This window comes from Camelina sativa, chromosome 11 (assembly GCF_030686135.1).
Source record: "Camelina sativa cultivar CO46 ecotype springtype chromosome 11, ASM3068613v1".
NCBI lineage: Eukaryota > Viridiplantae > Streptophyta > Magnoliopsida > Brassicales > Brassicaceae > Camelina > Camelina sativa.
In genome coordinates, this window is record NC_141890.1 from 44,836,425 (window position 1) to 44,850,646 (window position 14,222).

Here is a 14,222-nt window from a genome sequence, read left to right on the forward strand (position 1 = left end):
ACAATTAAATTTTAATTAAATAAAAAAAAAACGAGCAAATTTAAGAACACTTGTCGATATATGCCAACCCCAACCAAACACGAAACTGGACACATCAACTGGCTTAAATCTCACTTTTAGAAAAAATATATATGCATGAGCTAGTAAATGTAATATATAGGAATAAGAGTGGGTAAGGCACGAGATTGACGGCGAAAATTCATGGAATCCAATGGAACAGAGAGAGTGGAAGCAACAACATACCAAAAGGAGACTAGTTTCTTCATCATGTTGCCGGTTTTTTTCTTTTTCAGCTCTATCCATTTCTCTACATTTCCATCATCCCTATCCTAAAACTAGATGTTATAATAATTTCTTGTTTTCCACCAAACATAATTTTTCATCCCAATTATATTCTCTTACACTATAATGTTGATTTTGATTTCTTTTGCATGGTATTGCACCTTTGGGGGTTTGATATTTCCTTCTCACTATATATATACAAACATTATTTTTGTACATAGAACATGAAAATAGCTAAGCTGTATTTGTACTCAATCTTCTGAATACCCATACATAATTTTGGCTGCCAATATTAAACCAATTAGTACATGACATCAGGATTACAGGGATGAACATACAAATCTGAAAATGCCTTAATTTAGAATCATTAATTAATATTTGGAGGGTTCTTTAGTCATTGAATTGAACTATAATTAATGGATCTTAAAAATGGGTAAAGTGTCACTTGAGTAAAGTGATTGTTGGTGTACACATATATGGATATAGGTATTGCATGAATTCCATTGGTAACACTAATGTTAGATAAAGTATATATATAAAAAGAATAATTAGCAAAAGGTATAACCAGAATGAAAGATACAAGTGGTCCAATATATCTTATATTTAAGCCAACAACCAAATTTTCACTAGCATGCCACAAGAGTCGTGAAATGAAAGCCCTACTGTTTCTATACTTCTCTTATCTGACTAATGCATTTTTCTTTGTGTAATTCTGATTTAGAACCACCAAATTTAGAAATATTATTAAATCACAAACATTAGATTTAGGAGGGTTACTATATTATTTTTTTTTTAACTAAGCCGAAGATTATATTCTTTTTCAAATTTATATTCCATTGAGACGTAACATTGTTGAAAAAAATATATATATTTTCGCTCTTGTCATTCTTGTGTCACTAAATCCATATATTCCATTTATTTTTTTGATGTTTTAACCTCTTCTTTTGTTGTTGCTATACGTTTTCATACCCTTCTTATTATCTTTATCTTTTTGCTACATTTGTTTTTGTATTCTTATCTCAAGATAACTAATTAATTAACAAACTCTATCTTTATTTTTATTGTATTTCTTTTCCGATATAAATTCTAATCTGTCCTAGATTCAAACTTTCGTATAGAGTAGATAACTTTGTAGTTCTAACTAAAACTATAAGTAATAAAATCTTAACATTTAAATCCCAAAAAAAAACTCATCTTTCTTTCTAGCAGTTATAAAATGAGCTACAAAGAGCAATGAGAAGAGAGAGGAGATTATTGACTAATGATATGTGGTATATTACTTAACTGGAATTTGGACTTATCAATGACTACAAACTTTCAAGTAACGAGAGTGTCACAATTATACGAGTTGGTCACGAATTTAATATTCATACATGATTAATTTCCTCTACCAATATACTAACATTTATTTATTGTAACTGATTAGTATCATAATTACCTATTTAGAGATTTAATCATTAATGAAAGGTGTTAAAGATACATATGTTTAAAATTTCACTACAAAGTAGTATTATGTATCATCAGACCAATTTTAAAAATAATTTAGGATATCTTTAATTAATACAGCTAGCTCAAATGAGATCGATTCGAGACATGGATGCAACCAGATGATTTTGAACTTAAGTAATTAATTAATCGCATATAGACCAATCAACTGAAGTTAAAGAAATACTCAACATATTCACTAGGCAATAATAGGCACGTAAACTTAGATAAGGTACTCATGTAACGATTTTTACCGTTAATTTATCGTTAATAGGAGTAACTCTTAGTCTCAGATGAAACCATGGTTTCTCGTGTATACCTAATTCTGCCACAACCACCAACTGAAATACTAATACTTTTTGTTTGCAAGTTTGAACTAACTACAACAAAATTAAACTGCTCTTTATAAAAAAAACAATATTAAATTGCCATGACGAAAACATAAATTCACTCCGTAATATAAGATATTTACATTAAAAAATAGCATGATACATGAAAAAATCATACGTCTCTTACAGAATTTGGATATATAACGTATAAAACTCTATTTAATAAATTAGATGTTCACGTATAACACGCTATGTGCATGAAACTACTTGTCAAATAACAGTTAAAGAAAATGGATTAAATCATCTTAAAATAGTCATAAGTCAGTTTTGTTTGTGGTTTGTCAGTTACTCAGATGATGTCCCTAACGTGGAAAGTGAACTGGATTAATAACCAGAAGACCAGGAAAGTCTATTTTATTAATTAGCTTTTGAGTCTTTCCACATATAGTTACCGTGATCCTCGCGCTACGCGTAACACTAGGCCCCAATATAATGCTCTTCAATTATTTTAGTCTTTGTAATTGGATTTGCATGATGTTTAACTTTCAAACTAGACTAACCTAAGAACCGACATATTGAATTTTTCATTTTGAGAATTTTAAAAAAATAAAATTTCAAGAAACTAAAATCATATAAATATTTTGAATATATAGTTCAAATATTAGTTTAGAAAGAAAGTGATCAAGATGATCCAACATATATATTGTTGTAGCAAGTGAGTATCCAAAATTAAACAATCCACATATAATAAAACCATCTCACAGAAAATTAAACTATTCTATTTGACATCAAGGTTTGATGATTAGTAAATAATAATGTTTCAAATGCTAAAAGAGCATCAATCTATTATCTATATAATAGTCTCTGTGTCGGCTTGTTATTATTTGGAAAAATTATTTGTATTGACTCTTGCTCGTTATTGGACAACAAAACGATTAACGGTTGGCTAGCTAAGGGCGAGAAGAGATTAGATTACTTACCTCTCGTTCAACTTTAAAATTCAGTTAAAATTAGTCTTCCCATTAAGTATAATAGTACTAGTATTTTTCTTTTTGGTCTCCCTCTTGAGTCTTGAGAGGACGAGGCTTTCAAGACTAACATATCGGCTAAGGAGTTAAAACGTACTATATGTTATCTAAGATCATGTTTTAAAGGTTTCGATCGATCGCAGCATCTACTTTTAGTGTCTGGTCAAAACGAGATTGTTCAATTGTTTCATTACAATTATGAGTTTTTGAAGGTTGCAGACGTTGATTAATTCGAAGTTTAACACACGCAGAAAATACTCTTCAACTGAAAATTAAATGCTCACCAAACTTTAAGAAAAACTGTGGTTTTCCAATGCAATTTAAAAAAAAATAAAAACAAATTTAGTTAGGTCAAAAAGCAAAGAGTCTTTTCTTCGATCCGCAACATTCCCTTTACTCTTTTTGCTTTCTTTACATTGACTTTGACCTATAGTTTACTTTCTTTCTCCAATTGTTAAAAACATAAATAATCAGATTTACCACCATTGTTTTGTTTTAACTTGTTTATTTTTATTTTTATACATGTAAGTACCGTTTTTATTTTCTATCACAAAACTGACTTTTTGTATTATCGTAACACACACACTATTTAATTTAACATAACCTAATTAGGCCATTTTGGACTTAGACTTTGGCTTCGTGGTTTCACCCGTAGTGACATTAAGCAAAAATCCTACCAAAATAACACGCTCATCTTTGAAGTTAGTTGGGTGCTACAATGTTTTGGCCACTCGGTGATAGATATATACGGAAAACGTTTACCAAAAAAAATTGTTTTATTACACACGCTCATCTTCGAAGTTAAGTTGGGTCGCTACCATAATCCAAAGTTCCAAACATCCGATTCTAATCAAAATTAAGTCTAATTACTTTGTTATAATGGGCCAATGGTCCAATCTTTAAAGAATCTGGCCCAAATTAAGGGATTGGTGTTAAGAAAGTAATCTGAAAAGTATCCGCGGCAAATTTGGAATATCATGGAAAGAGAAGGATCGGATTCAAAAACAAAATATAAAAACAGAGCGAAGGAGAGAGAGTTTGGAGGAAGAAAACACCCCTTCGGAGAGGAGCAAAGCCTCTCCTGGGGAAGACGAAGAACACGATTTTTCTTCTTCTTCTTCTCTTTCTGTATAAAATTTTGACGAGGGTTTCTTCATTTTACGTCTGATTATCGAAATTTAGGGTTTTTTTTTTCAGTAGTTGTTTGTGAAGGAAGGTGGAAGAAGTAAAAAAAAAGGAACAGAGAAAATGTCAGACTTAGACCAGCAGATAGAGCAGCTTAAACGCTGTGAACCTTTGAAGGAATCAGAAGTGAAGGCTCTTTGTCTTAAAGCTATGGAGATTCTCGTTGAAGAGAGCAATGTTCAAAGAGTTGATGCTCCTGTCACTGTAAGTTTTCTTTTGTTTGTTTTCTAGATTCAAGTTTCAGAATTTATCCATACTTGTGTTTGAAGATTGAGTTTTGCTGAGAACCCATTAAAGTCAAAGGCTTGTGAGTTGAGGAATCCGACGAAAATTTGAAATTGGGGCCTTGGGCATAATTGTAGCTCAGAACAGTTTTAGTTTAGTTTTGGATTCAGAATTTAGATATGTTATGGTTTACTTATATTAGTTACTGAAATTTTTTGGTTCCTATGTTTTAGGGATTCGAAATACATTTGATAACTGAAAAGACTCAGCTACAATGGTTTCTTTGAATGGAGTCGATGAAACTCTCTTTGTTGTCTATCTTAACACGTTTGAAGATTCCATGTTCATTGTCTTGCTAGTTGATTCATCCTTAGATTTTGTTTTGTTTTGATGTGGATTAGATATGTGGAGACATTCATGGGCAATTCTATGACATGAAAGAGCTTTTCAAAGTCGGGGGTGATTGCCCTAAGACGAATTATTTGTTTCTTGGAGATTTTGTTGACCGAGGTTTTTATTCAGTTGAGACATTTCTACTTCTTCTAGCTCTCAAGGTAATTAATAATAAATACCTCAACAGTGTTTTACTTTGGTATGCTCAAATATATGCTCCCCAATGGGTTCTACAATAATTCCGTAAGTTAGTTACTATTTTTATTCTCAGGTTAGATATCCTGACCGTATAACTCTCATTAGAGGGAACCACGAGAGCCGGCAGATTACGCAGGTGAGTTCAGTCTATTATTTGAAATCTTTTATGCGTGTGTGTATATTCAGACTATTTTAGTAGGTATATGGATTTTATGATGAGTGCCTGCGTAAATATGGATCCGTAAATGTCTGGAGATACTGCACAGATATCTTTGACTACTTGAGGTACACACTCCTTTTCAGCTTTTGTTTTTGGAGCTCCGAGTAGATGTTATTTGGGTTTAATGTAACGGAAACTTTCTATCTTTTATGTGTCGAAGTCTTTCAGCTCTTGTCGAGAACAAGATATTTTGTGTTCATGGAGGTCTCTCTCCAGCTATTATGACTCTAGACCAGGTTGAGAAAGAAATTGCTGATATAATTAGAAAGTTTTAGCTATAAGGATATAACTGACTAGTCCGTTCATACATTTCGTTTGGTAGATCAGGGCTATTGATCGAAAGCAAGAAGTACCACATGATGGTGCCATGTGTGATCTTTTATGGTCTGATCCAGAAGATATTGTAGATGGCTGGGGGTTGAGTCCACGGGGTGCCGGATTCCTTTTTGGTGGGAGTGTTGTCACGTCTTTTAACCACACAAACAACATTGATTATATTTGCCGAGCTCATCAGCTAGTTATGGAAGGTTACAAATGGATGTTCAATAGTCAGATAGTCACTGTTTGGTCTGCCCCAAATTACTGTTATAGGTAATTAGATAACTCAGAACCTCACACATATGATCTTTGTTTCCTTCGCCTTTGAATGTTCATGTTATTTCTGAATGTGCTATAGATGCGGTAATGTAGCTGCAATTCTAGAGCTCGATGAGAATCTGAATAAGGAGTTTCGTGTCTTCGATGCAGCCCCACAAGTAAGAGCCTCACCTATCTAATTTTATGTTCAAATTGCTGTTTGATTTTTTCTGACATAATATGACTATGGATACAGGAATCTAGAGGAGCTCCGTCCAAGAAACCTGCACCTGATTATTTCCTGTGAGACGCACAACAGTGAAAACAGAAACTGGAACTTAGAATTTGGTTCTTTCTTCTCCATTGAAGAGCAAGAAAACTTCCCAAAATCATCTGGTGCAGAGAATCTACAATCTATGTGTTGCGCCAAAGAGATCTGTACACATTCTTTTGAAAGGGTCCGTTTGAATAGAATCTTTGTGTATTTAAAAGCTTCTTGTTTCTTTCTCTATTGTGTGTAATGCTACTTTTACAGAAAGAAAAAGGAAAATCTTATGAAAGAAGAGCCTCCATGGATCATCTGAAACCTTACTGATTGGATAAACAAAGTTTTGTTTTGATTTGGCTATGGTAAACTAAAACCTAATATTTAAGTTTATGTATATAATCGTAATCTTGAAACATCAAAGTCTATTTTTATATATTCTCTGTGAGATTGATATGCATATATATGTTGTTGGAGAGACTTTGCTATCATCTCTCATTTGTCCAAACTATAGTTAGAAGTTAGAACCAATCATTCATTGGTACTTTAGTTATGGTGTGTGTAGAATATTATCAAAAAAAAAAATCCACGGAATGGGGATCATGAGTCCTCAGAAGATCCTTTACAATTTGTCCCAAGGTTCAAGAACATCTAAAAACATATATCAATATGGTGTGTGCATATTATCAAAGATACTCTTTTGTGCTTCTTCTCAAGCTTCATTGCGGTTTCAATAATGCGGTAACGGTAAGTAAGCATAGCCCGTCGCTTACACATTGGAAACCTGATGCTTTTTGGTTTATCAAGAGGTTGTTCAGACCCTTTAGAAGTGAGTAAGAAAAGAAAGGCATCTGTGGAAGATATGCATCAGCACGTATATTTCTGTGTCACAACTGCAAATGTGTGAAAAACTGGTTAATGTGTCATTTTTTTCATAAATTTCCAAAGCAAACACCTCCCCAAAAAACAGTTCACGGTTACTGAACCAACTAAAAGGATCAGACCTTTGGTTTTACAGTAAATAACTTGAAAAATAATTTATTTTGCTTACAAATATAGTGATCATCTGTAACCACAAACTAACTTTCTCACTTCTCTTGGTTTCATTTCCCCTACGGCCCTACCCAATAAGAGAGTGATTTGGTAGTCATAAGTTGACATAATGATGGAACTCGTAAGTGTTAGATTTGATTTAGAGACATTTTGGATAAAAATCAAATGTAATCTGATATTTGAGCATGAAGATGTTACATTTTTTTATGCTTAAAACGAAATGACAAGAAGAATACTAGAAGAAAAGTCTACGAGGAGAAGATGATTTGGTGGAGATAGTTGCTGGAGACTGCTTCTGGTGAGACATCCCCTTGTTCTCTTGTTGACCTGATGATCCCATTTTGTCGAGGAGTTTAGCTGCTCTTGGATCAGCCAGGAGTGTCTTCTGGAATGATTGTGAGAAGCCTGTGGCGATTATTGTTACATGAATCTCTCCGGTGTAGCGATCATCCACAACCGCTCCAAATATGATGTTGGCTGATGGGTCTGCCAAACTCGTCACAACCTGCAAAAAAACCCTCAAAACATGAGAAGACTGTGCCTTATATTACGGTATATACCAGCAAAGCCGAGTAAACCAACACAAAGTTACCGCACCTCTGATACTCTGTTTACTTCTAGCAAAGTTAAATCTTTTCCACCAGTGATGTTGTAGACGACACCAGTAGCAGACTGTATTGATGATCCGATCAATGGAGCCAAAGTCGCTTGTTCAGCTGCTTCTTCTGCTCGGTTCTTGCTGGAAGAAACACCTACCCCGAGCATAGCAGTTCCAGAATCTTTCATAACTGCCTTCACATCCGCAAAATCTACATTGACCAGTCCAGGTATCTAAAAAAAGAATAATAGATACTGTTTCCTCAGGTTCTTTCTTTGAGGATCAATCAATGAGCATTCATCAACCAACCAACTTGTTACGCTTTATAAAAAATACACCGACTCACAGTTATAATATCTGAGATGCCTTGAACTCCTTGGCGTAAAACATCATCTGCAAGAAGGAAAGCGTCCTGAAGTGGCGTCTGTTCATCAGCAATATCTAGCAGACGATCATTTGGAATCACAATAAGGGTATCGACATTCTTTTGCAGCTTTTCGATAGCTTCCAGTGCCTAGAGAATAAAACCGAATTATACATGGATCCATAAAAACACTTAAAGACTTGCCACAATTCAACAAGAAATATTGTCAACACACATTACCTGCAAAGATCTTTTACGTCCTTCGAAGCTAAACGGATAGGTAACAACACCAACAGTCAAATAACCAGCATCCTTGGAAATCTGAGCTACCACAGGTGCAGCACCGGACCCTGTTCCACCACCCATACCAGCAGTTATGAAAACAAGGTCTGATCCTTTAAGAGCATTGGCAATTGCATCTTTTGATTCTTCTGCAGCTTGTTCCCCGAGTAGCGGGTTTCCACCAGTACCTATAAAAAAAATCAAGTAACAGAGACGCAAGTTTATTGCTTTTTGAGTGCCAAAACTCACACAACACCTTTACAAATAAGTATAACTCTACTAACCAAGGCCACGAGTTAAAAGCTCTCCAATTTGAAGTGGGTTCTCAGCAGAAGACTGTATCAGAGCTTGAGAGTCCGTGTTTATCGCATAGAAATCAACACTCTGGAGGAACACAGACGAAATCAATTAAACCCAAATGAGAAATTCTCATATCAAAATCGAAGCTAAAAAAAAAAAAAAAAAAACATGAATTTTATTGTAAGAGACTGAGAATGTGGTGTTGACCTGTAAGCCGCTAGAAATCATCCGATTGACGGCATTGTTACCACCACCGCCGACACCAATGACCTTAATTCTGGCAGACTCCATCGGAGAAAAGGAACATTTCAACCCCCTCGTTGAACCGCTTCTTCGCTTAGAGAAGCCGCCACCGAATTTACTGATTCTGGTACTTGCGCAAACGCAGCTAGTAAGCAACGAGTGGGATATGGATTTCGCAAGAAACGAAGAAGACGATGAAGAAATCGTTAGCTCGTTTAGCTGTGCTAACGGAATCATCGCCATTGTTTTAACTTCCTCTGCTTTCAGAGAAAACCAAAAAGATGGGTTTTTGTTTTTTTAGGGTTTTAGTGTCGACGAAGAAAATAAAAAATATCAACAGTTCAGTACTTTTTGTTGCAACCTCTCACAAAGGAAAGGTGAAGAGATCGAGTGGACCCTTTCAAGTCACTTAACGACGACGTTTCATAATTGATGCAGCAGAACCATTCAGAACCAGTATTGATGCGGAACCATTCAAAACCAAAACTGACTTATCAAACATACAGTAAAGCGTAACTATTCCAAAAAGATTATTTAATCGACAATACATTGGTGGGAGTGTTTGCAATAATCTCAGAAGGGAGATTCAGCTTTGTGTTGGGGAATGAATGAGAGAAGTGAATACAACAAAATCTCGAAATAGTAAAGTGGCCAAAAGGTTCTTGATTTTGTTCACACCAAGGTAAAGAATTACAAACAGGAAGGAACTCTGTTTAAAGATTGAACATACAGAAGGATCAAAGATGACTCGACTCTGCGCATGTGTTTTCTAGTTTGAGGTGGTTCTCTTGTCTGAGTAGAGGATTCTACTCTGTTTCGCTTAAGATGGGGACAATCAGAGGATTCATCTGTGCAATATATACAATTGCCCACCTACCATAGTCAAGAGATAAAACAAAAAGAAGTAAGAAACTGTAAACCAAAGCAACATAGAAATCAAACTCGATATACAGGCACTCAAAGAACCATTGACAATGCTCATGAGAGTTCAATAATGAAACTTTCAGCAAGTTCAACTAAGACTGGAAATTGTGTTCTAGACATCTTTAGCGTGTAGGATTCGACATTTTGATTCATTAAGGAGAGGAAGCAATAACAGTTCTACTGACACTAAGCAAAATTGAAGACAAAGAAAAGCAAAAAGAGAAACAATGGCTGCAAATGTAAACCATAAAGGCCAGAAAGCAACATGTAATTGTATATCAAAAGCATAAACTTACATCATCCAACAGCAGATCGTCGCAGTAATGACCAAGGTAAGATGTAGCCTGTTATCAGAGAGGAATAAAGATGAGATATTTTTACTCCATTACATGTTTACAGAAGGAGAGAGCCAAAGTAAAACAGTCAAGAAACAAAGAAGACAGACTATGAATTACAAAGCTTGAACATATCCATAAAACCTTCAGAGCACAAGAAACAAAACCATTATAATACTATTTCTAACAATCAACCAAGCTACCTTGAAGATATCACCACGTCAAGCAACCCAATTCAAAGAATTTGAAACCCATTATTAAGTTTCCCGTTTTACAATTCTCAATTCCATTGAAAATCCCTGGGAACTAACATTGATGCAGCAATCAAATCTAACACAGACACACACACACACACGACCAATTTCATAATTTAGGATATTAAGAAATCAAAAATATCGAAAATTTTGGAAAGCAAGAGGGTCGCAAGGGAGACATACAGATTCGTGGAAGGACCTCTGTTGCAGCAGATTCTAACGCACAAAGAAGCAATGATCCCAACGACGAGGAAGATTAGGGTTGTTATAAGGAAACCCATGTTTGATTCCTGAATCTGCGACGAGATGTATGTATTACACGCACGTGAATTCAAGGTATAATACCTCAACGCGATCGATTCAAATCCGATCGGAAAAATACGTGAGAGGAGAAATTATCTGAGAGATCTTACAGATTTGAAAAAATGAAGATAGGAGGAGGACGACGATGATGATTGATGATTGATGATTGATGATTGATGATTGATGATGTCTTCTTCTTCGTGCGAATCTGAATTTTGGATTCGTACGTGTGAGTTTTGGGATTTTTATGAGGGCAAAATAGTCTAATCCTAGTTTTATCTTCTGCATATCCCTGTTAATAAGTCAAAAGTCAAACACACTGTAATTATTTAGTTTTTGGCTTAAAATCACACACATTTAAACTTACAAATAAGCTTCCAAGTGAATAATTATGCATTTTGTGATGTTTTTTTAATCGTAAAACTAAAATAATAAGACATCTTATGAAAACAGTGGGAATAGTGTTTTTTTCGTTCTTCAGAGATTTTCTATTTCTTTAAAATGATTTGAAAAAGTAGGATAGTTTGTTTAAAAATGTTATATGGAATTATTAATACATATAAATTATTATTTTACTTAAGATAAATTGAAAAGATATTAAATATTATTAAAAGTGGTATCATTTTATCATAAACAAAGTATTTTAGTATTGCAATTGTTAATTTTGCTCACATAGATAAAATGAAGAAAAATAAATAACTTTATCTCGTTTTCTAATCATTCTGATTCTGAGGTATAAAATATAATATCCATTAAACTCTGAAACCTGTCCCCATCAAGAATCACAAATCAGGAAAGCTTCTTTCTACTCAGTATTGACCGACATAAAATCAGATAAAAATCCAAACTTTGAACATTTTATTAACCTTTCATTGATTATGCTTAACATTTTATTAATTAATTAAACGGAGTGGCTGCGATTACAGGACAATCTCTATCTGTCATGGCCTACTACTCTGCATATCAACCGTAAAGAGGAGTGAAAAACTCTGAATCATACAAGGATAGTACTATGATTATGCAGCTTCTTAGAGACAAATCTCACTCTCTGGACTTCAGATATGACTCTAAGCATCAACACAATATACATTTGATCATTGTTCACACCATGTTCATCTTTCTGAGGAGACGGACAGACAAGTGAACAAGTGAAAAAGTTACTACTATACAGAAAAACCTCAAGAATCACCTGAATAGCTAGTGAAAAAGTGAAGAGCTACTTTGTTAAGGGCAAAAGCAGAGAACTCACGACACCTGAAAGTACAAAGACTGATCTTGTCATCGGCTTTCAAGTTGTTATATTTGACGATGTCGTTCAAACCTCAATTCAAAGTAAATGAATCTTCAGATCATCTGTCACCGTACAGGACACGATTCCTTGTGAAGTCTAATGACTGAATTAGCAAATGTTGCCAAATTTTCTTGAGAGCTGTCCAAATAATCATTTCATCACACAGGTTATACTTCTACCGAAGCCTAAACTTGTTTGTCATGATCTTATTGTTTCTCTCTGTGTATTGTGTTGATTATCTCCATCACAAAGGTATTGAACAGTTACTACTAATAATAGAAGAGACCATATTTATGAAAAAAATGTTCAATTCAAACGAGAGAAAATATCTGAGACAACATTTGGTTTACATGTACAAGTTACTACTAATAATAGAAGAGATGAACCCAACCGAGTTTAACATCAAAACCATAATATACCCCCTTAATGTAGCTACCTAATTAACACTTCCTAGAAGTTATTACACTTACCATAAACTCAAGTTCAATGACAGTGCAGAAGAAATAAGCTAAGATCAATCAAGTTACAACGTTTCAAGACACAAATCAAACATTATCAGATAGCAAATTAAGGAAGAAGCTTAGTATGTCTCAAGAGAAAAGCAGAGTACTCCACGCCACCTGAAAGCCCAAAGACTGATCTTGTCGTCCTCTTTTAAGTCGTTACCCTTGACGACATCGTTCCACCCCCAGTTCAAAGCGTAATTCAAGGTCCCGTGTCCACTGTCTTTTTCCATCGCCCATATCTTAAAACGTACACCCCACTTTTCACATCTTTGGTTCACAAAAATCGCTCCAACACCAATATTCTCATCGTCGTTTTCCTTGTATTCGTCTTTCTCCATGGCTCGATACTCCCCTGGCGTCAAGAAATCGTTCCTGATGAGCTGTTGGAATGGGATTAAGAGACGACTCTGGCCTGATTTCACATCACTCGCTTTTAGACCCTTCTCAAAGATCAGCAACGGGTTTGCAGCATCAGCTCTCATTCTTCTCATCACCTGAAAAATCCACTCCGGTGCATCTGTATCCGTCCTCCTTGGGAAAGAAGCAACCTTTGCTTTCTTGAAATTACCACTCTTCCTCTGTTGCACGGCACGCCTCTTGCGGCTTGTTGTGTTCTCCTTTAGGCATGGTTGGTAACTAGGGTCGTTCCTCTCTGTCTTCTCAGACTTAGCCGTGTTGTAACCGAGGAGTAACGAAGGGTAATTATAACAACGAAGGTTCAGGAACGATGAAGACATAGAAGACGACGACCCATCAAGATCATCCAAGTTTCGTCCTAGGTTTCTTACCAATCTCTTCATGTTCTTCTCAAAGAGTCTCGTCGCCTCATCACTCTCTCGGCGGTACTCCTAATCTTCACAGACAATCTTAGATTTCCCCTTCTTTGCACGTAGTAGCTCCGCATCATACACCACAGGATCATCAAAAAAACTAGGGTTTGGTGTGTTTTTTGTCTCGTGATCATCGAGCGATGAAGAAGAAGACATTCTAGAAGTCCCATTAGGGTTTTGTTGTGTGTACCTTCTCTTCACCAAAGACGACCTTTTCTTCCTCGGGAAAAGATAGAAGAAACTCTTCTCGCTATCGTCTTCTCCACGGCGACGACGTTGTTCTTCTTCCTGAACCATAACCGCAGTATCCACAAGTAAAAACAAATTCGACCACATACCTGAATCCGTGAGATGATTCATACTCATGGTGATCGAATTGAAAGAAACTCAAAAAGTTGTGAGAGTGAAAGACGTGATCAGGAAGAAGGAAATTGTTATTGAGAGGAGAGAAACAAGCGAAACTGAAGAGGAAAAAGGCCTTTTCTTGCCTTATATACTTACATTAGGGGTAGGGTTTTTTGTTTTCATTCTTCTTTTGAGTTTAGTGGTTTAATTATTGTGATTAGTAACTAATTATAGCCGTTGTGATCAAGTTAATATGGATGATTAGGGTAATGTCATAATTACGATTTAGACCTTATTTGATATTTCCTTTTCCCCGAGAATGAGAAGAGAAGTTGTGAAAAAATTTAGGAAGTTTCTCTGCAGTTTCGTTTTTGTTTCATTTTTTTTTTGTTGTTGTTGTTGTGTATT

General features: G+C 35.2%; 3 protein-coding genes and 1 pseudogene across 4 annotated transcripts; 1 reads left to right on the forward strand and 3 right to left on the reverse strand.

The window, feature by feature from the left end:
- The first annotated feature begins 4,101 nt into the window (after positions 1-4,101).
- On the forward strand, positions 4,102-6,481 carry LOC104726073 (serine/threonine-protein phosphatase PP-X isozyme 2). Of its 2 annotated transcripts, none has more exons than XM_010444847.3 (8): positions 4,102-4,513; positions 4,936-5,088; positions 5,199-5,261; positions 5,325-5,410; positions 5,506-5,581; positions 5,668-5,936; positions 6,022-6,100; positions 6,178-6,481. In XM_010444847.3, the coding sequence occupies exons 1-8, from the start codon at positions 4,373-4,375 to the stop codon at positions 6,226-6,228; spliced, it is 918 nt and encodes a 305-aa protein (XP_010443149.1). In that variant the 5' UTR covers positions 4,102-4,372; the 3' UTR covers positions 6,229-6,481. The 2 variants fall into 2 exon arrangements, 1 of the variants encoding a protein (XP_010443149.1); XR_015572812.1 differs by having other exon boundaries at positions 4,155-4,513; positions 5,673-5,936.
- Positions 6,482-7,387: 906 nt separating this feature from the next.
- On the reverse strand, positions 7,388-9,419 carry LOC104726074 (cell division protein FtsZ homolog 1, chloroplastic-like). Its single transcript, XM_010444848.3, has 6 exons — positions 8,991-9,419; positions 8,768-8,867; positions 8,442-8,671; positions 8,184-8,351; positions 7,837-8,070; positions 7,388-7,744 (listed from the first exon to the last, which is right to left on the reverse strand). The coding sequence occupies exons 1-6, from the start codon at positions 9,267-9,269 to the stop codon at positions 7,475-7,477; spliced, it is 1,281 nt and encodes a 426-aa protein (XP_010443150.1). The 5' UTR covers positions 9,270-9,419; the 3' UTR covers positions 7,388-7,474.
- Positions 9,420-9,543: 124 nt separating this feature from the next.
- LOC104726075 (V-type proton ATPase subunit e1) lies at positions 9,544-11,085 on the reverse strand. Its single transcript, XM_010444849.3, has 4 exons — positions 10,953-11,085; positions 10,723-10,835; positions 10,247-10,294; positions 9,544-9,899 (listed from the first exon to the last, which is right to left on the reverse strand). Exons 2-4 carry the CDS (start codon positions 10,818-10,820, stop codon positions 9,833-9,835), a joined length of 213 nt encoding a protein of 70 aa, XP_010443151.2. The 5' UTR covers positions 10,821-10,835; positions 10,953-11,085; the 3' UTR covers positions 9,544-9,832.
- Positions 11,086-12,713: 1,628 nt separating this feature from the next.
- On the reverse strand, positions 12,714-13,835 carry LOC104728900 (putative B3 domain-containing protein At5g35780 pseudogene; annotated as a pseudogene).
- Positions 13,836-14,222: the final 387 nt, after the last annotated feature.

What these genes read in the sequence shown, in the direction of transcription:
- LOC104726075 (XM_010444849.3), bottom strand. Translation starts at nt 10,820, where the DNA reads ATGGGTTTCCTTATAACAACCCTAATCTTCCTCGTCGTTGGGATCATT. An exon ending in AGAGGTCCTTCCACGAATCT is followed by an intron (nt 10,295 to 10,722) that starts GTATGTCTCCCT and finishes CTCTGATAACAG; the next exon opens with GCTACATCTTACCTTGGTCA. An exon ending in ACGATCTGCTGTTGGATGAT is followed by an intron (nt 9,900 to 10,246) that starts GTAAGTTTATGC and finishes TGACTATGGTAG; the next exon opens with GTGGGCAATTGTATATATTG.
- LOC104726073 (XM_010444847.3), top strand. Translation starts at nt 4,373, where the DNA reads ATGTCAGACTTAGACCAGCAGATAGAGCAGCTTAAACGCTGTGAACCT. An exon ending in TACTTCTTCTAGCTCTCAAG is followed by an intron (nt 5,089 to 5,198) that starts GTAATTAATAAT and finishes TTTTATTCTCAG; the next exon opens with GTTAGATATCCTGACCGTAT. An exon ending in GCCCCAAATTACTGTTATAG is followed by an intron (nt 5,937 to 6,021) that starts GTAATTAGATAA and finishes AATGTGCTATAG; the next exon opens with ATGCGGTAATGTAGCTGCAA.
- LOC104726074 (XM_010444848.3), bottom strand. Translation starts at nt 9,269, where the DNA reads ATGGCGATGATTCCGTTAGCACAGCTAAACGAGCTAACGATTTCTTCA. An exon ending in TGATTTCTAGCGGCTTACAG is followed by an intron (nt 8,868 to 8,990) that starts GTCAACACCACA and finishes GTGTTCCTCCAG; the next exon opens with AGTGTTGATTTCTATGCGAT. An exon ending in GCTTTTAACTCGTGGCCTTG is followed by an intron (nt 8,672 to 8,767) that starts GTTAGTAGAGTT and finishes TTTTTTTTATAG; the next exon opens with GTACTGGTGGAAACCCGCTA.